General features: G+C 29.6%; 1 protein-coding gene across 3 annotated transcripts; it reads left to right on the top strand.

Moving 5' to 3' along the window:
* The first annotated feature begins 4,024 nt into the window (after positions 1–4,024).
* Positions 4,025–6,012, top strand: LOC114175844 (protein LOL1-like). 3 transcript variants are annotated; one of them, XR_003602929.2, is made up of 6 exons: positions 4,025–4,213; positions 4,336–4,477; positions 4,944–5,057; positions 5,151–5,264; positions 5,358–5,514; positions 5,765–6,012. XR_003602929.2 is itself a non-coding variant. In XM_028060673.2 (6 exons), exons 2-6 carry the CDS (start codon positions 4,417–4,419, stop codon positions 5,813–5,815), a joined length of 456 nt encoding a protein of 151 aa, XP_027916474.1. In that variant the 5' UTR covers positions 4,025–4,213; positions 4,336–4,416; the 3' UTR covers positions 5,816–6,012. The 3 variants fall into 3 exon arrangements, 2 of the variants coding, with proteins under 2 accessions (XP_027916474.1, XP_085527757.1); XM_028060673.2 differs by having other exon boundaries at positions 5,399–5,514; XM_085671631.1 differs by lacking the exon at positions 4,025–4,213 and having other exon boundaries at positions 4,280–4,477; positions 5,399–5,514.
* The last annotated feature ends 14,176 nt before the right edge of the window (positions 6,013–20,188 follow it).

The following is a 20,188-nucleotide window of genomic DNA, read 5'->3' as shown; positions in this document are numbered from 1 at the left end:
CATCTTTAATTTCTATGGTCCTTTTTATTGCTTTGTTTAGAGTTTGTATCAGAACATTGACAATGTTCTCTATTTTTGTCATGGTTAAATTAATCTGTATTACAACATAATATTATTATATTTTAATTAATTTTATATAATTTTAATCAAATCCTTATAATGCTAAAAGTTTATAATTGTGTCTTTTAAAGTTATTATTGTTAAAGTTCCGTTAAATGTTACTAATAATGGCAACTTAATCTGTAAGTACTTAACTTTATTGGATTTTGGCTTAATTTGTTATAGTTTTACATTTTTTAAAAAATTAATAATTATGAAATTTTGTATCTACATGACAAGTAAATACCGTTAAACTTCTATTAATTATTACTAATATTTTGAAGTAGTAACAAATTGAGGGAGAAGAAATAGCATGAGAGTAGGTGACAGAAACTTATTGGTATACTATATGAGATGTGTGGATAAAATATAAAATGAACACGGTTTAATCTATATTGCAATCACTTTTAGTGTGATTTTTTAATTGATAATTTATTTTTTTTAATAACAAAGGATATGTTTTTTTAAACTACGCACAATTACTTTCTCCAACTATAACAGTCCAACTTATCCACTTAAAATATTTAACACTTTTTTTAACATTACATTATTTAAAAAATCATATACACAAATATAAAAACGTAGGTGTTTATGATATATAGTAATATCTAATGGAAATATAGCATCATCAACTGATAATAAGGATTCAATTACAATTTTAAAAGTGCATAGATTTAATTAAAAAAATTAATTTTTGGACCTAATTAAAAATGTAATGAATGTGATGGGGCTACAGATTAAATGTTTTTCGCCATCATCAAGTTCTTTAATGTAGACTTTCAAAAAATAAAATAAAATTTCAACATTTGATATGGTTACTGAACATAAAAAAGAAAAATTACATGTTATAATTTGATCGAAAATTTTGGTAATGATAGTAGTAATACTGATATAGAGAAATAAATCTACACTTTGTCTTTTAAGTATTAACTTTTTCCACCTAAGACTTGTTTTCCTTTTTCCTAGTTCCTCGGTAAAGATGACAATGATTAAATTTAGAGATGATAAAACATGTTGAACCGAATTCGGCTCACATAACTCACAGGTTAAACCGATTCGAACCGGGTTGAAAGTGGATTGACTCACTTAATCTACCAACATATTTTTATAATTTTTTTTAAAAATTTTGTTATAATTATTTACTAATTTTAATTATATAAATTCACAATTTCATATTTTTAAATGCTAAAATGTTGTTCAATAATATTTGAATATTTGAATATTTAATTAATTTATAATAATATTTTGAAAATTATGTGAACATTTTGATTTCACTATTATAAAAAATAAATTAAGTCAATTCACTCTCATTGTAATGTAATAAACATATAAAATAAATTACAAAAAAAATATATTTAAGTAAGTTAACCCACAAACCCATCAACTTGTTGTGGGTCGGACCGGATTGCAAAAATTCTGGCTCACCAAAAAGTAAATTGGATTGAACTGACAATTTTTTAATTCAATCCTTGGTGAACCAATCCATAAAGTCGGGTTAACTCACTTTGACATCCCTAATCAAATTCAACATTCAAAAGTTAGTGGTTGGTATGAGATAAGTGGTTGTCAAGAATATAAACTATGATATAAAAGAAGGATTAAGGCAAACCTTAACACATAAATGCATTAATTGTCACAAATAAATAAATATATTAGTTAATTAGTACACAACTTATGATTTGTTTTTATCCATTAGTAGGTACACTGTCATAAAAATTGATATAAAAGCGTCTTAAAAAAGGTAATTTAAAAAATATATTTAAATAATAAATTAATTTCGATCCATTTTCATCTTAACCTTTTTTCCATCTTCATGCCAAAAGTTTCCCTAACATTAGAAGTTCTTCACTTATTAAAGTAATAATTATATTGAAACTCTTTTAATATTATCTAAACGTGGCAGCATGAAAATTATGAAACTTACAAAAAAACCATTTCCACGAAAGAAAAACAAAAATAGAGAAAAAAATGGAGGAAAGTGTAGTCATAAAAGCATGTATTGAAAAACACAAAATGTTGTTTCGTTGATCTTTTTCTCACTATATTTTTCTTCCTATTTTTTTTTCTATATAAAACTTAGGGATGTCAACCAGGCGGATAGGGTACGAGTAATAACTCTCGTACCCGTATCCATATCTCGAATATTCGTTATGTGGGTATCCGCTTATTTTATTCATATCCGAGGTATCCACGGGTTTTTACAAAATTATTTTAAAAACAAATATTTAATCATAAATTCAAATAAAATAAAATAAAATACATCACTGTCATAAATTTTAAATAAAGTTCACAAAAACTCAAGTTCATACAAGTCCAAATAATTATAAAAATAAATATAAAATGATCTTCAACATAATGAAAATTCTTTAATTAGTGCTTTGATCAACAAGTCCACTTTCTATATGTGTGTGCCAAGTATTCTTATTTTGATTCTATTATTTAACAACAAGTACCATAAACGCCACTGTTTATATAGAGTTTGATGTATATGCCCAATTTTAAAGAAGTGAAAGAGAAGAATGTCGAGGGATATACTTGGAAGAATGAAGACAAAAGACAAGATGTGCAGCCTAGAAAAAATTACGTTAGAATGTTTTTTACTAATATATATATATATATAAGGGTATTTTTGTTAATTAAAGTTTAGCGGGTACGGGTATCCACGAGTATGGATACTATGTTACCCGTACCCGCCCCGTTAACATGCGGGTATCAAAAATATCCGTACCCACAGATAGCAGATATCCATTTTTAATATCCATTTTCCTACCCATTGCGAGTTTTATCCGCAGATATCCGCAGGTACGGATATTTTTGACATCTCGAATAAAGCCTTAAAGTTATAGTTTATTTAGATAAACAGTAGCAGTGTAAGAAAATAAATGTTCCAACCCTCTGCCACAACAAGTTAACCGATTTTATCAATGCTCACCTCAATCTAAATTTCGTTTTCTTTTTTAGCCAACAAGTATGTTCTATACTAGAACCAATTTTGTTAAACCATTAAAATAAATAAAAGTGTGTTGTATTTGATTTGATCCTATTGAATGACTCAGAAGAATTAATGTGCTACAAGTAGGTGACTTTTCCATGGCCCATGCTTATAGAAAATAAAAAATAGGTTGAAAGATATATGAAAAATGAAGATGTATTTAAGAGAGGTTGAATGAGGAAGAGAAAAAAAAAATGCAGAGGTGAATAATTGAGTGACACATGTAGAACAATAATGGTAGGAATATCCAGTTAGGATGAGAGTTAGAACGCGGAGAAAATCCAACAAAACTACACTTTGTGGTCCCTTATGCCTCTCTAATGCTTATCTCTGCTTGTTTTTGGTTCTTTCTAATGTTGCTTAGTCCACCCATGCCTCACTTCCCAAATTTTCATTCTCTCTTCCTTTCTTCTCATTTTCTTATAAATAAACCTACTTTCCTCTTTTCCCCATACCGTATCTACAATGTTTGAGAGTATTCTTGTTCTATCCACTTTTACAAGAATAAGGACACTCACTTGAACCAACACCTGCTTAATTACCTTAAAAAAGATTAATTTTTCATGATGTCTGCATAGTTAAACAGTGCTTCTCCTCTCGAAGAAAAAATGTCTTGGAAAACAAAAACAGAAAGAACAGTGACTAGGATTCTATTTTTTTTTTTTTTTTGTCTTTAAAAGGGAGGTAGGGTGTGTGTGTGAGAGTTGAACTTGGTTGTTAACAAATCCAGTTAATGCACGTTTAACTAATTGAAAGTTAAGAGTGTTATGCCCTAAAAATATTAAAGAGTATTAACAGTGTGAGATGGAAGGAAGGTGCGAAAGTGGCTGGTCCAAAATCTTGTCTATTAACTGCATCGGGTTGTCCTCAGGTACATGGGCACATGGGTAAAAGGGTGAGAAAGCTGAACAAATTGGGCCACTCTACATCATAGCAAGTTGGAGCAGGACTATTTTCCTCTTACATAAATACCACACTCTCAGTGAAAGGCCTTAGCTTAACTCTTATAGTCTTCTATGAACTCTTTTCCTACAGTTTCATGCATAGAGAGAACCTCTTCATTTGACTCTTACTTTATCATCTGCTTTACCATTTGATTTGCTGGCACCTTCTACTTCACGGGTTTCCTTCTCCCTCTACATCATGTCTTTCTGTTCCATCACCATGTGCATCAAACTTTTTTTTTTTTTTTCTATCTTTCCCTCCCCAGATTGAGTCTTTACTATATTTGCTTACTTTTTCAGGAGCTGAAAAAAATGGGAGAAACTGCTTTGTTCTCTGAGTAGAGTTCAGCAGAGAAAGATAACATTTTTTAATCCTTTATAATGCCAGTTCCACTTGCCCCCTACCCTGCACCACCAACTCCTTATACACCACCTGCTAATGGTATCTTATCCGCCTTTCCTTTTCCTCAACTTCTTGCCAACAAATCTTCCCATCATCTCATTGCTTTTTGGTGATGGAATTATTGGAGATTTGAATTCTTACTTCTTTTGCATCATTTAGACAAATTCTAAAATTGAATGTAAAAGTAGCATAACTGAAAAGAAACAATAATTCCTCTTTTCCTTTGGCTAAGAGGATAAATGATGGATTAGGTATGAGGATTCTTAAGTGAGATTCCTTTGAGACTCTGATTTGAGTGGAATGTGTGGATTTGAGATGGTTCATTATATGCTTTTCCTTTTTAATTTTGGTTTTCTGAAATAGTCCAATTTCTCATCTGGTGGCTTGTAGTTTGTAGATTGAACCTCTCTTTGAGAGAGAATGAATGCTAGAGCATTTAGAATGTTGTGGCTATATGTTTGTTACTTAGAGTTATTTATACATGAAAAATTTTGTTGAGTGCCAGGTGCACAGAGTCAACTTGTCTGTTCTGGATGTAGAAACCTTCTGATGTATCCAGTTGGAGCCACCTCTGTGTGCTGTGCTGTTTGCAATGCAGTCACAGCAGTGCCACCTCCTGGTATGATGCAGTTTCTCCTCACTGAGTCTATTACTCTTTATGTAATTCCACTGGTGTGTATGTTATGTGAAAGTTGTGTGATTTCAATGACAGGCACAGAAATGGCCCAGCTAGTTTGCGGAGGTTGCCATACACTACTCATGTACATCCGAGGAGCGACAAATGTGCAATGTTCTTGTTGTCACACGGTGAATCTAGCTTTGGAAGGTATTTTAGTACTGATGTTTAAAGAATTGTGTATGCATGATGGAGAGAATTTAGGAGATGTTTGTGTTGTGAGCTAAATCATTGTGGTTTAAGTCTCTATTTTGTGGGTAAGCATCAAGTGTGTATTGAATCAGCAAATCAGGTGGCACATGTCAACTGTGGGAACTGCAGGATGCTACTGATGTACCAATATGGAGCAAGATCCGTGAAATGTGCAGTTTGCAATTTTGTAACATCAGTTGGGGCCAATGTAATCTCTTGTCCCTGCCTAACTAGATTTTCTTTTAACTTTCTTAGTCTCAATCTTGCAAGTGTGTGTTTCTGTATCAGTAGAACAAATACCTTTTCCTCTATGTTTTGGCAGATTAGTTTTACTTTTTGATTGGTTGCAAATCATATCAAGCTTTTGTTTTGTACACTTAACAAATAGAAGGAATTTGAGAATTGCTTTTCTTTTTGTATAACAAAGTTATTGACTCTGGTGTTTGTAAATGATGTAGGCGACAACAAGCACCACTGAGCAGAAGTTCAACACTGTAACCATACAATAGGAAGGTTGGTTTTGCTAGTTATATATCGCCCTTAAGGAATAAAGAGTTATGAGATTGGAGAGAAAACTCTTTTTACATGTATAGAGTTATTTTTCCCATGCGTGATTGTATCAAATATTTTTGTTAGATTGGGTGTATGAAAATCCAATTACTGAACGTTTAACTAATTGAAAGTTAAGAGTGTTATGCCCTAAAAACACGTATTAAAAGCGTGAGATGGAAGGAAGGTCGAAAGTGGCTGGTCCAAAATCTTTTCTATTAATTGCATCGGGTTGTCCTCAGGTACATGGGCACATGGGTAAAAGGGTGAGAAATCTGAACAAATTGGGCCACCAGAAAGAACTCTAGCATGGTTTTGAATCTTGATTGGCCAACAATAGTTATAATGATCATGAAAGTAATAATAATGCTTCTGCTAAAGCAGTGATTAGTTATGATACTGTTTGTTCCTAATTAGATGCTGAGAAACACGACCCTAAAAAAAAGTTACTAGAGACAGAGAGAGGACCACAAAATAAAAGGAGAATGAGGTTAAGGTGAGACGTGTGGTGCATGGTTGTGTCGTGAAGATGCAGAGAGTGATGAGTACGATTGTGAGGTTGGGTCCTATTGTCCAGTTTTGGCAACGTAAACGTGGCGCATCATGCACCATCTAAATGAGTGTGCCAAGTTTTGCATCGCTCACGTGTTTTACTGTACCTGCCATTGCATTGCATTTGCATTTGCATTACGCACCAATGGTGAGGTCTAAAAGAAAGAAAGATGATGAGTGAGATGTAGGACCCTCGTTGAACTGAGTTGTCAGTTTGATCTTGATATGCTACCTACAACTAATAGTATGGTGGAAAAGTAGAGAATCAAACTTTTCTGTATCTTGTTCGTGTCATCTTTTACTTTTTGGAATGTTACCAAACTACACCTCACTTTTATTAAAGTATATGAGTCACAACTCATACAAAATAATATTTTAGTTTCAATAAGTAATATATTTATTATTCTGCTTAATATGGTGAAAGAATTACGATACACCGATACTTCAATTTGTGTTACGTATCCGTGTCTGACACATATTGTATCTGATATTTTAAGGATAATTATCAATGAAATATCTAAGTTATAAAATTATAATACACTACGATAAAATCTCTCAATAGTAACCAATTTTAGTAAAAAAGAAAATATTAGTCACTATATAGTGACCAATTTAACAACTAAAATAGTTCCAAAAAATTATAATAAATTTCTAAATTGATAATTAAAATAGTATAGTTTCAATTGTGAATTGGTTTTTAAATTGGTCACTAACATCAGTTACCAAAATAATTGATCTCTAATTAGGAAATTTGGATTCACACATTAACAATCATATATTTATTATTTATTATGTTTGTAAGAATTATTGTAAAATTTTCAATATTCATATATTATATATCTATCATGTATCATATCCTATTATTTTGAAAATCCATGTATCGTATCTATGTATCATAGTTTGAGACAAACAAATATATATATATATATATATATATATATATATATATATATATATATAAAATCTTAAATACGGTGATATTTATATTTTATTAAAAAAAACAAGTATATCTTAACCTTTCTCTTTTTCATCATGAATAATAGAAAAGAAAAGGGTGTGAGATATGAAGGCGACGAAGGTCTTTTTGGGGGATACATGTGTACTCCTTCCTCTCCTTTTTTTCAACTCATGCATCCAATGAGAACTGTCCTTCTACATTTATATCATGTGTGGTGGAAAAAGCCATGTTAAATAAAACAAAGTCACATTTATTAATTTATGAAAAAGAAACTTGTATATGCTTTATATATATATATATATATATATATATATCAGCAGTATTTTGACATGCATTAAAACACAAAGTTATTAAATCAATTCTGGAGAAAAAAAATAATTACTATATTGAATAATTTAAATATAATTTTATAAATTAAAATTTATTAGTACCTAAAATAGTATGGATTATGAATAAAATATTATAATTATTTTGTAAACCAGAGTTTAAGTTGGTCTCCATTAACTGCTAAGCAATTAATATTTAAATTAGTTTCTAATTTAAAATAAATAATAATAAGTAATTGAAATATTGATAAATAATGATAGAAATTAATTTATATTCTAATTCACAAATAAATTATAATTTTTTATTCATAATAGATACTATTTTAGATATTAATATTTTTTAATTTTGTAAGATGATATCAAATTTAGTCTAACTTAGTTAATATAATAACTAAATATTTTGGTCTCTAAAATGGATTATTATTTAATAATTTTCTTGTGGTTTTTATAGTTTTACCAAAGTAATTTTAATTAAATCAAATACAAAATTAATTGTTGATAACACATTATTTATATATATATATATATATATATATATATATTATTGTATAGTAATTGAATTTTTATAGATTTATTTTCAATATTTAGTTAATTTCCTTCTTTAATACTCTAACAATATTTTTTATGAAACTTCAAAACGGACACATGATTATTAAAACTTCTCTACTATTATCTACAATTTTAGAAGATGAAGCAGGTTTATTGAAACTTTATAAAGAAAGTGCAAATTTGATTTTCCTTGTATCATAAACCTTTATAATTAGATTTATGGATTTGATTATAGTCCATGATTAAGTCCACATTTGTTTTAGTTTCTAAAGCATGTATATAAGCCTAATTGTAATCAAAACAACATTTTACAAATTTTCAAGAGTTTTGAACTTATATTTGTTTTTTTTTTCATTTTCATTCTTGATTGTTTTGTCTTGTCCTTTTTATTGCATTTTGATACTTCATCTATGGAGAACTAGTATTTGAAGATCAATTAACAAAATCAATATTAAACAAGTTGAATTAAATTTTGTACCGATGTTTGATCGATTCAAATCTTTTTTTTTTCTAATCTTAATTTTTATCTTTGTGTTTGTAAGTCACAGTTTTAATTTTAGAAATTAAATTAGGAATCAATTGAATATAAATTTAATAGTTAAATATAGATTAAATTAAATCACATTTCAATTTGATTTCTATAATTAATTTAATTATTAATCATCCTAGCTTGAATCTAAATTTTTATAACACTTTTATAAGATTTTTTTTTTGTTTTTTAATAGTGGATTGAATCTCTTTCCATTTTTTTAATTCCTTATATAGCAATTGAAAAAAATTTAGTTTCGATTTCTGGTAAATCCCTAATTTTAATTTCTTAATTCGTTTTATTGCAATTCTAAACAATTTAGTTTTAATTTCCGTTAAATTTCTAATTTTAATTTATACGAAAAAGTACTAAAAATTGAAAACAACAAATATATGTCCTTACAAAAATTGACCTAAGTTGTCCTATATTGAATTCTTTTAGAGATAATTTAATTTGTTTCATTTAAGAAACTCACTAAAAAAAATCAGTAATATACATTACATCATATTATCGAGAGAAATTAGAAAAATAATAACCAGATCCGTAGAGTGTATGAAAAAAAAATGTAATGAAATGAAATGTTCATGATAAAAAATGGTTAATTTTATAGTTTTTTTTTTAAAACTAAATCTCCTTATTTTTAATGGGAGAAAACTTATTTCTTAATTTAATGTATAGAGTAACATAACCAAACTTTATATTTCATGTTCCCATTATCCTTGAATATCAAACCATTATTTACTTATTAAGTTAATTTTTATCAATCTAACTGTCTTATTAAATTAGATTAATTATATTGAGTTTATCTAATGATCTAATTTATAGCCATGTTATATAATTAGGAAGTGTTAAATTCCTAAAATTAAATAATATACTCTTAACATTCTGAATTTGACGTTGTAAGGGAAAATAACGCGTGTTTTCACTTTAGTACGTAAATTTAGCTTGAAATTCAAATAAATTACCTTTATACGGCTCCTCCTTGTTTCTCTAATTGAAACAAGTAAAAAATATTAAAGAAATATGTTTTTTAGTTAAATGTAAATTTAGACACACTTTTAGAAATCTTCGTCTCGTTTAAGAGCATGCTTTTAAATTATAAAATTTTTAACCGGTTCACTAAAAAAGCATTAAATAATAATAATTTTAAAATTAAAATAATTAGTCATTATATTAATTAAGTTAGAAATCACTTTATAAATTAAAAAAATATTAATATATAAAATAATATTTATTATAAATAAAAATTATAATTAATTTATAAATTAGAATTTAAATTGTTCTTAATTATCAAAATTTTAACTACTTACAATTTTATATTCTAAATTAGTTTCTAATTTTAAATTAACACTAATTTAAACACTAATTTTTTTTAACTAAAACTTGAAAGCTAAAAATATTTTCCAGTTAAAGGATAGATAAATTATTTTTTAATATGTCTTATTTATCTAAAAAACGCACAAAAATGTAATATTATTTAAATATTGGTTGAATTATTTCTGTAATATTTGTTGTAATATGTTAAATCAATGTGTGTTATATGAATTATTAATTATTCTATTTAATTATTTTTTAAGATTATTGTCTAATGCATTTACCTTATTTTCCTATAAAAAATTATTTAATAACTTTCTGTTCTTTTATAAATTTATAATGTTTGCATATAGTCCTAATTTTTTTCTTTGGTCCTCATTGTCATTATTATAATAATAATAATAATAATTATTATTATTATTATTATTATTATTTTTAGTCTCTACCATTTATTTTCGTACGTTTAAACATGAGTTCTTCGTCAAGCACTAAGTAAAACTTGACCCATATTTTTGTTACTTATATTTTTATATCTGACTTTTGGTCAAAATTTTAATTTTTTGTGTGTCTTACATCTTTAGTGATAAATTATCTGATAAGTGACAAGTCAATGTTGGAGTAAAAGTAATACAAGTATTTTAAAAAATTATATTTTAAAGAAAAATAATAAGTGTGATATAATCAATGTTTCCCTTCATTTAGAGTTTGTATCTCCTTATTTTGAAGTCTTCTATGTTTAATTATGAAATTAAAGAGAAACAAAATTGATAGGTATAGGAAATAGAAAATGTATTTCATTCTCATGGTTGAACAATGAAGATTAAAATAAATAGAAAATGTAAACTCTAATAGAGAGAAAACAATAATGTTTAATGTTTATGTAATATTCATTACCCTTTTCCTTTTAAACAAAATAATTATAAAAAAGATGTGTGACAATTTTACTCAGTCATGAATTGCCACAACAATCATTCACTAACCAATGTAAAAAAAGAAACATAAATGATTTTTTTTATTCATTAATATATTATTGTGTATCAAAGTTCATGTTGATTGTATTTTGCAGTTTCTATTTTCATTTTATTTAAACAAGATTATGCACAATTTTTAAACAAATTAGTATTTAAATTAAAAATTAACTTTGATCATAATTTATTAGTTGTAATTAGTGTGAATGCTAGAGGATCAGAACTTATTTGTTTAGAATTTGCTTAGAACTTGTATATGTTGAAAGGAGAAAAAATGTTTACGAGTATTCATAAAATTATTTTTAAAATGGTAAGAAATGTGTTGATAAAAATAACACACTTAAAAAAAGGTTAAAAAAGTTTTATAATTAAGAAGTTTTATAATAATAGAGTTAAAGTTGAGAGTTGTTGATTCCATGAGCCTATGAATTACTCTATTTATAAAAGAATTAATCTATTTTAATTAAAATTTTAAGACAATAAATTTATGAATTTTTCTAATTACATCTTAGTTATCTTTTTGTAATTTATGAATTTTTTATATATTAGTTAGAGAAATTATAACAATGTACTTCTTCTTCAATGATATAATGTCATATAGAACAAAGTTGTTAATTATAATATACATGAGTTAAAAATTAATGTTTCGATTATCTTATCAAATCAGGGATGTATATTCCTTTTTTTTAACATTAGTTAAATGTTCACATGGCAAGAGCAATTGGTTATGTGACAATGTTTGTTTACAGTGATTTATCTCATTAAGCAATTGATGAACATATCTTAAAAGAATGTTGGAAGAATTCAAACTGACTTTGAATATTCTGTGTTGAAAGATATAGTACCATATACCCTCTTGAATGTTGAATTGACTACTTGCTAACATTAGAACATATAGGCTTTCTAAAATCTAAATCTCATTGCGTGGGTTGTGACAGTTTTTGAATCACATTTACACATCTTCAATAATAGTCATGAAATGCAACCTCACTTATCTTTTCATAAAGACATTTCAAATGAACAAGATAACATTTTTTAATCCTTTATAATGCCAGTTCCACTTGCCCCCTACCCTGCACCACCAGCTCCTTATCTGCCTTTCCTTTTCCTCAACTTCTTGCCAACAAATCTTCCCATCATCTCATTGCTTTTTGGTGATGAAATGATTGGAGATTTGAATTCTTACTTCTTTTGCATCATTTAGACAAATTCTAAAATTGAATGTAAAAGTAGCATAACTGAAAAGAAACAATAATTCATCTTTTCCATTGGCTAAGAGGAGAAATGATGGATTAGGCATGAGGATTCTTAAGTGAGATTCCTTTCAGACTCTGATTTGAGTGGAATGTGTGGATTTGAGATGGTTCATTATATGCTTTTCCTTTTTAATTTTGGTTTTCTGAAATAGTCCAATTTCTCATCTTGTGTGGCTTGTAGTTTGTAGATTGAACCTCTTCTTGAGAGAGATAGAATGCTAGAGCATTAGAATGTTGTGGCTATCTGTTTGTTACTTAGAGTTATTTATACATGAAAAATTTTCTTGAGTGCCAGGTGCACAGAGTCAACTTGTCTGTTCTGGATGTATAAACCTTTTCATGTATCCAGTTGGAGCCACCTCTGTGTGTTGTGCTGTTTGCAATGCAGTCACAGCAGTGCCACCTCCTGGTATGATGCAGTTTCTCCTCACTGAGTCTATTACTCTTTATGTAGTTCCACTGGTGTGTATGTTATTTGAAAGTTTTGTGATTTCAATGACAGGCACAGAATCTTGCTAGTGTGTGTTTCTGTATCAGTAGAACAAATACCTTTTCCTCTATTCATTTTGGCAGAGTAGTTCTACTTTTTGATTGGTTGCAAATCATATCAAATAGAAGGAATTTGAGAATTGCTTTTCTTTTTGTATAACAAAGTTATTGACTCTGGTGCATTAAATAACAACTACTCATTTACTTTTCTGTGCATATACGTTATGTGTGTATATATATCTACATATTTATTTATGAAGACCATGAATTTCTTTGGGATACTTTCTGACTTTTTGAATCAGAAAAGGTCCAAGTACGGCCACAAAAAGGTAAGCAGTGAGTTGAAACAGCCATATTCAAAAGGATAACATCTGGGTCCAAAATTCCAATATAGATATTTCAGAATGAAAATGATGTGAGAATTACTTGGCCAAGGGAGCATTTATTCTATGGTTTCCCATTGCTTATTTTGACTTTTCATGACTAACTTCACGGGTGTTCCACTTGGACAAACCTTGCAAATCAATAACCAGATAAACATTGGATACATCATCAAAATCTTAAGAGTGCTTGGAACGTACTTTTATCATAACTTCAAATTTATTGAAATCTCCCATCTTAGAATATACTTCATTTTTTTTCCAATTATACCCCTACTTGATAGCTACTATAGTTGAAATAGGAAGGTAATTGTAATATAATTCATTACTACCAATGGGATAATAGTAAATAAAGCCGTGTCTAAATTTGCACCATTGAGTATTTCTTAATCCGTGTGTATCACTGATAAACATCTAAAGATAAGGGAATAAGATAACACAAAATTGTTTGTGAAACTGATTAAATAAGAGTGAGATTTACAAGTTTTTTGATTAATGATCAATTTTAGCATAGAAAGTGTTACAAAGAGAGCAATGTTAACATCTGTCAAATATGAATAAGACTAAACTCTTAGCTTATGCCTTTTGGGTTTGACTATTATGTGATAACATTTTCTAGATACTATGTTTATTTATCCTTGTTGTTGGTGAGAAAGTGGGTTTGGAAATCATAGCATGTCTAGAATTTTCACAGAAGGAGTGACAGGTCAAGAAAACAGAAAAATTGTAGTTTTTTTTTTTTATATGTGCAGTGAACAGATTCAACATGCTGCAGTTGCAAAACGCAGACAGGATTGAGGCAACACCAACATCAATTTTAAGTCTCACACACAACATAAGCAAACATAGCAGATAAAAAAAATGTCTTTCTCAACCTCATCTATGCTCTGTCTTCCACTTAGCACTAGGAGTTAACAAAAATCATAGTGAGTGAATGACATGGACATGTCTTCTTACATTTCCAAGCATTGCCCCTTGATGTTGGCCAGTGTTCCCTATTGTCTTGCTTATGTCAACCATGCCGTTATCAGCACTCCGGAGCATATTTTTGATTCCAATCATTTTGTAAATGTCATGTTCAATTGAAAATCAATCGTGTAAAAGATATTTGGTTGTAACTGTCTCTCTTGATCTTGAATCCTTAGCCAGTTAAGCCTTTCCGTAACTTGTTGATAGATTAAAATAACAATAGTAATATCACAACAAGTGGCTGTGAATGATGGGAGTACTCAACCAGATATATGAGAGATCGCTTGTCTTTGTCAATCTGGACAATATTGGTTATACATAGAAGTTTCTCATTTTACACTTTTCACCGTTATCTTTTCTTTTTCCCCTACTTGTTATTGCATTTATCACTATCAACTTTTCACATTCCCCTGCATCATATATGGATTACTTGTATTTTTTCTCATAAAGTACTTCAGAATATCCTTCACTAAAAATGTGTCTAACGCTAGAACACTTACCTAAACAAGTTGTGAGTAGCACATTATTTCCAAATCAGACAAATTTGATCCACACAACCCCATTAAGGTAGGTCTGATGTGCCTTGGGTGAATCCAGTGTTACCAAGTTGACGATAAGCATGTATTTCACACTGGTTACAGAGTAGGACTAATAGCACCAAAGAATCAAACTCACATTGGAGATTTGATAACTGTTTTGGTACACTTAGTGATTTCATGCTTAGGAGTAGAAGTCAAGGAAAGTTTAACTATCCATTCTTCCTCCAACTCCAACCCTCTAAAGTGTTTTTTAAGAATAAGATTGTAACAGAGTTTTAGATTCCAAAACGAACACGAAAAATACCTCAGATGCGACCTTGGCCATACAATCTCATCGGAATTGAAATCGAAACACTATCTAAGATTGGCTTCTTCATCATAACAACTCCAACGATTTCAACTTGCTGAGAAGAGAACCTAATCTATCAATTTTCCATGCACGAGCAGAGTTTTGTTCACATTGAAGGCTTGTGGGACCGTGGGGTACTGCTGTTCATCACTCACCATCTTGTTCAAAGTGACTTATTTTTGTAGTAGAGCAAAGGACCACAATGGTATATTCTTATTTTGATCCTGAATTATTTGATCAACATTATGCCAGTGTTTTCTTCTCGAGCTGGACCAAAACAAATGTTGAAATTTCTATCATGGAGCCCAACCGAATGAAATTAAAGGGTAAATCCAATCCTCTTTATTCTTGGGTTTATCAGTATTCCCAAATGACAAAATGAAGGCATACGTTATCCTGACGCTGCATTATTTCATCTTCGTTATTTCTTCTTCAGCTGGTCCATCACCATAGGGCATATTTATATCATGGAGCCCAATTGAATCAAAAGACAGATTGCAATCCCAATCCTTTTTAATGATTCTATTCAATCGCTTTTCTAAATTGACACAACAGAACAGTGTTAATTTGACAAAAAATATTGCCAAATTCAATCCCGGCCCATTGCTCAATTCTATGGAGTCCATAAATAATCTTACAGAACAAGTTACTATTTTTTGTTTTTACATCTCGCGATAGTGCCATTTAGTTGAAAGGAAAAGCTTCAGAAGCTTTTAACATACTTCATAGCTAATCATTCTGTGTAAGGAAATTTTATTATTTCTATTAATATTTATCATATATAAAGCTAACATTATTCATATCATATAATTAAAATATATGTATATCAAATAACTACGACAACATAGTAAATAGACAAAAAAAATGATAATTCCAATTTAAAATCGGACTGTTTGATTTAGTCCACATGTTCTTCTTTAGTGGAAAAATCACAACTATGAACACAAAGACCACAATAATCAAAATGTCACGCCCACAATATAAAAATAGACTTGAGCAACTTTTCTTTCTATATCAGGGATCGCAATACTTAGTCAAAGATCAACTTTTCCTATGCCCGCAGCTAAGTAATGGACCGACCAATATAATACCTTTAATCTCTTTATAAATATCCTGTGTAGATTTTTAAAGCATTCTTCTTATTCTTGTGAAAATCTGTGGTTGACACATATTTTAAAAATAAATCTGAAAATCAACTACTGAATGATTGTTTTGAATCCACTTAAACTGAAAACTATCCATTAATTAAAAAAATTAATATTTCTTTTTATTCTATTATTATAATCATTTTTTTAAAATTTACTTAATTCCATCCATCTATTTTTATATATTATCAATTTAGTCTAGTTTTTTAAATAAAAAATTAATATAATTTATTTATCAAATTGAATGTAATGTAATTATAACAATAACAGATTATTTGTTATTTCCATTTTTGGTCAATAAGTCATAAATAACAAGTATATATTTACTCTGTCATCTCATGTTATTATGATAATCACAGTACTACTAATTTAGTGGAAATGATTATATTAATCCATCTTGTTAAGACTAAATTAAAAACACCCAAATTATAAGACAAAAATTAAAAATATCATTATGATACAAAAGAAAAAATAAAGAATTATGTCATTAAAATAATGTTGCTGACCGCATTTCTTTCTGAACATTTCTTGGCTATTGAATTAATGGTTTCAGTATTCTCTTTAACATTTTCACATGCGTTCTTGTGCAGGGGTCATGAAACAGTTAATAACATGCATATAGATAAACATGCTATGTTAACAAAGTATTTTTAACAAAATTTTGACAAACTTTTTCTTATTTAGGTAAAAAAATATTATTTTATTATTTTATTTTAATTAAAAATTAAAAAAGTTAATTTACTTTAATTCATTTTTAGAAACTTTGTTAAGTTTGTCAACATTTTTGTCAAAAGGTAATTTTCCTAAACATGCTTTGTAACCTCCCTCAGTCCCATCCACATTTATCAGGACTACATTGGAATGTTTGATCCCCACTGCTTCTGGAAAATATTGTGTTATTTATTTAAGTATGATGATTTGTGAATGGTTGTTGATCTACTTTACTACATTTCAACCGAAAAGTTTATTCAATATGGCTGAACTCGCTAAACCAAGCATGAGCACATTGTTTAACTCCATAACGAGGTCGGTGCAATTTATAAACTAACTCACTCTTCGTGAGCAACAAATTCAGCTGGTAGCCTTATGTATCTTTTTTTCATCAAGATTACCATGAAAAAAATAAAAATCTTGATATTTAGTTGATGGAGGGGGAAATGATGCATGGTGGTGAACATGGCAAAGAGTCTAACAATGGGAATTTTGATCATAGGAGAAAAAGTATCAATGTAATCAAGACTGTATATTTGTGTACCTTTGACAACTAATCTTACTTTAAGTCAGACAACTTTACCATCCGACTCAACTTTAATAGCATAAACTCAACTTCATCCCAAATGGAAGAGAAACAAGTTCCCGTGGGTAGTTTTATGTCAAGATTTTGCATTTCAACAATCATGGTTTATTGCCATTCAAGATGATCAAGTGATTCTTATACAATCTTAGGAATAATAAGCAATGATAAAGGACACAAGCAATGATAACTTAGAAAGTTGTAAATATGATGAGGATTTTGAGTAGAGCGGGAATTTTTAACGAAAGAACTATGGTTCAAGCAGGATCTTCACTATTGTAAGTTGTGGTGTGCGTCGATAGTGTTGAAGAGATGAAAGAAAAGGACTCGCCAAGTAACAACAGAGTAGTCTCCAATGTTCCACACTGATGAGGGATCAAAGGAAGGGATGAAGGCGTGGGTGGACTTGGAGGACGAGAGGGATTTTGAGAAATGGCTTGATTTGGAGTAAGGGATGACAACTATTCAACAAATGAAACAAGTATGACTTGTTAGACAAAACTGACATCGTGAAGTGAAGAAGGGATGACAAGGTGACACTAGCAGTATATGAAGTACCATTTAGTTTCTAAAGAATAACAATATACATACTTTTGGGGATGAGAATATCCTAAGAAAACATATTTAACAGCTCTTGCAAAGAATTTATCCAAACCAAAGGACATATGATGGACAAAACACAACTCCAACGGCATGAGGAGGGATATGAAAGAGGTTCATTTGGAAATAAGACAATATTTAGCGATGGAAAGTAAGTTTAAGCCTAACTCTACAATACCTGTTCAATAAAGTAAGATTTGCATCCACTTATATATATATATATATATATATATATACATATATATATATATTATAATTTGGCCTTATCTTTGATTGATGTTAGATTTCCAACACACACCCTCACGTTAAGTACATCAAGTGTGGGAATTGAAACAACAACCTAATAACAGATGACACGAAATGCTCAACAAATTCATCCTAGATAGACTTTTAATGATGTTGATACCATATTAGTAAGTGGGTTTATGTCTAACTCGACCTCACAAAATAGACTTATAAATAAGGATTACACCCACTTATAAGTATCATTTATGTTTGTCTCTAGTCGATGTAAGATCTCCAACAAAAAGCAAAACAAGACATAGAAGATTTGGATCTGAGGTAGTAGTCCCCTAGATTTTTGTCCCTTGCCAATGAGCTACCCCTACCACACTCAAGTATAACTAAAGAATTGGCACCAAAGTTTACTAAACAATTTAATAATCTAGTTAATTGACTAACATAAATGAGGTTAAAAGGACAAGCATGGACAAGAAGAACAAATTTAGGTTCAAGGAAAGAGAGAAGAAAACTTGACCAACAATTCGGGAAGCAACTTTGGACGCATTATGGGGAACTCCAGAAAAAGAAAGAGAAGAAAGCACAAAAGTATTACCAAAAAATTCATGAATGAAGAATGCATGGACTTTGACTTACCATGGTTTGAGAAATGTATTTGTTGATAGACCATATTAAGAGGAAGATTATGCTTGGCTGCTAGATTTAGCCTGAGATATTCCTGATATTCTTCAATAAAAAACTTAGGATCAACCTTCTTAGATTTGGAGACATTGGCTGCCTTTTCGAGTAAGCCATGTAAAGAAAAGCAATTTTCTTGAGTATGTCTCATCCTCTTACAGTAAGACCATTGAGGATAACCACAACTACTTTGTCCCCCCAATTCCCACGTCCACCCCTTTTGAGAGTAGACACCATGACAAATGATTTAATAAAATCATGCAGATTCCTAGTAGTGAGATTGAGAAGTTGTGTTATGAGACTATCCATTGATGGAATTTTCTTTATTAGCCATAATTTGGTTCTATACATGATCAAGATCAGGGTGCATGGCCGAGGAATCATAACCATGCAAAACTTATTCGACTTCTTAATCTCTTCCAAATTATCAACTTCTAAAAACATCCTTAATTTATGAAAGGTTGATTGTGCTTCAACAATAAAGAAGGTCATGTCAGGATTTGTTTGTTTCAAAGATGTTAGCTTATGTGCAAAATCATAGATGCCTAAATATCATTTACAAAGTTTATACTTAGCCTTTTTCCAAAGTAGTTAAAATGTTGTAAGAATTCTGAATATATTGGGTTCCACAAATTGCCACAATAGGGAACAAAGCTGAAAATCTATCTTCTTCCCATGTTCAACCTTGTTGAATGGCATTGTACTACCATCTTCCAAATGATTATGGAAGCCTAGGTCAAGAAACTAGAGATCAAATAATGTTGACCAAGATAAGTAATTTTTGCCATTAAGCTTCCCTGAAGTAATTATGGGAGAACCAGAAAAGGAATAGACAAGTCTTGAAGCAACTACTTTAGAAAAAGAAAAAACATAGTTGTAAAAAAAGGAACTCTCAAGGTGTTCAACTAAAGCTATGCTCGAACCAATAAGAAATGAAGAAAAACCAGTTGGAACAGGAACTAAAGAGGTCAGCAACAACAAGGGGATAAGTTGGTCTCTGAGACCAATTGGGTTTTCCATCACTCAGAGAAGCGCTTTAGATCTAATGTTTATCCACCGAAAACAACAACAATAGTGGTGTCGGACAGTGACGACATGGTATTTGAAGCGGTTTTTTTAGTAGATTTGTTATTCTGTTGTTTATTTTACTTCTGTTTAATAAATCCTATTCTACAGGATACTCCTATTTTGTAGTCTT

Source organism: Vigna unguiculata, chromosome 3 (assembly GCF_037176805.1).
Source record: "Vigna unguiculata cultivar grain cowpea cultivar isolate G323 ecotype 2 chromosome 3, ASM3717680v1, whole genome shotgun sequence".
NCBI classification, from domain to species: Eukaryota; Viridiplantae; Streptophyta; class Magnoliopsida; order Fabales; family Fabaceae; genus Vigna; species Vigna unguiculata.
The sequence above is the reverse complement of the archived record's forward strand: the minus strand, read 5'-3'. Positions and strand labels throughout refer to the sequence as shown.

What these genes read in the sequence shown, in the direction of transcription:
- LOC114175844 (XM_028060673.2), top strand. Translation starts at nt 4,417, where the DNA reads ATGCCAGTTCCACTTGCCCCCTACCCTGCACCACCAACTCCTTATACA. An exon ending in CACAGCAGTGCCACCTCCTG is followed by an intron (nt 5,058 to 5,150) that starts GTATGATGCAGT and finishes TTTCAATGACAG; the next exon opens with GCACAGAAATGGCCCAGCTA. An exon ending in GGTGAATCTAGCTTTGGAAG is followed by an intron (nt 5,265 to 5,398) that starts GTATTTTAGTAC and finishes GTATTGAATCAG; the next exon opens with CAAATCAGGTGGCACATGTC.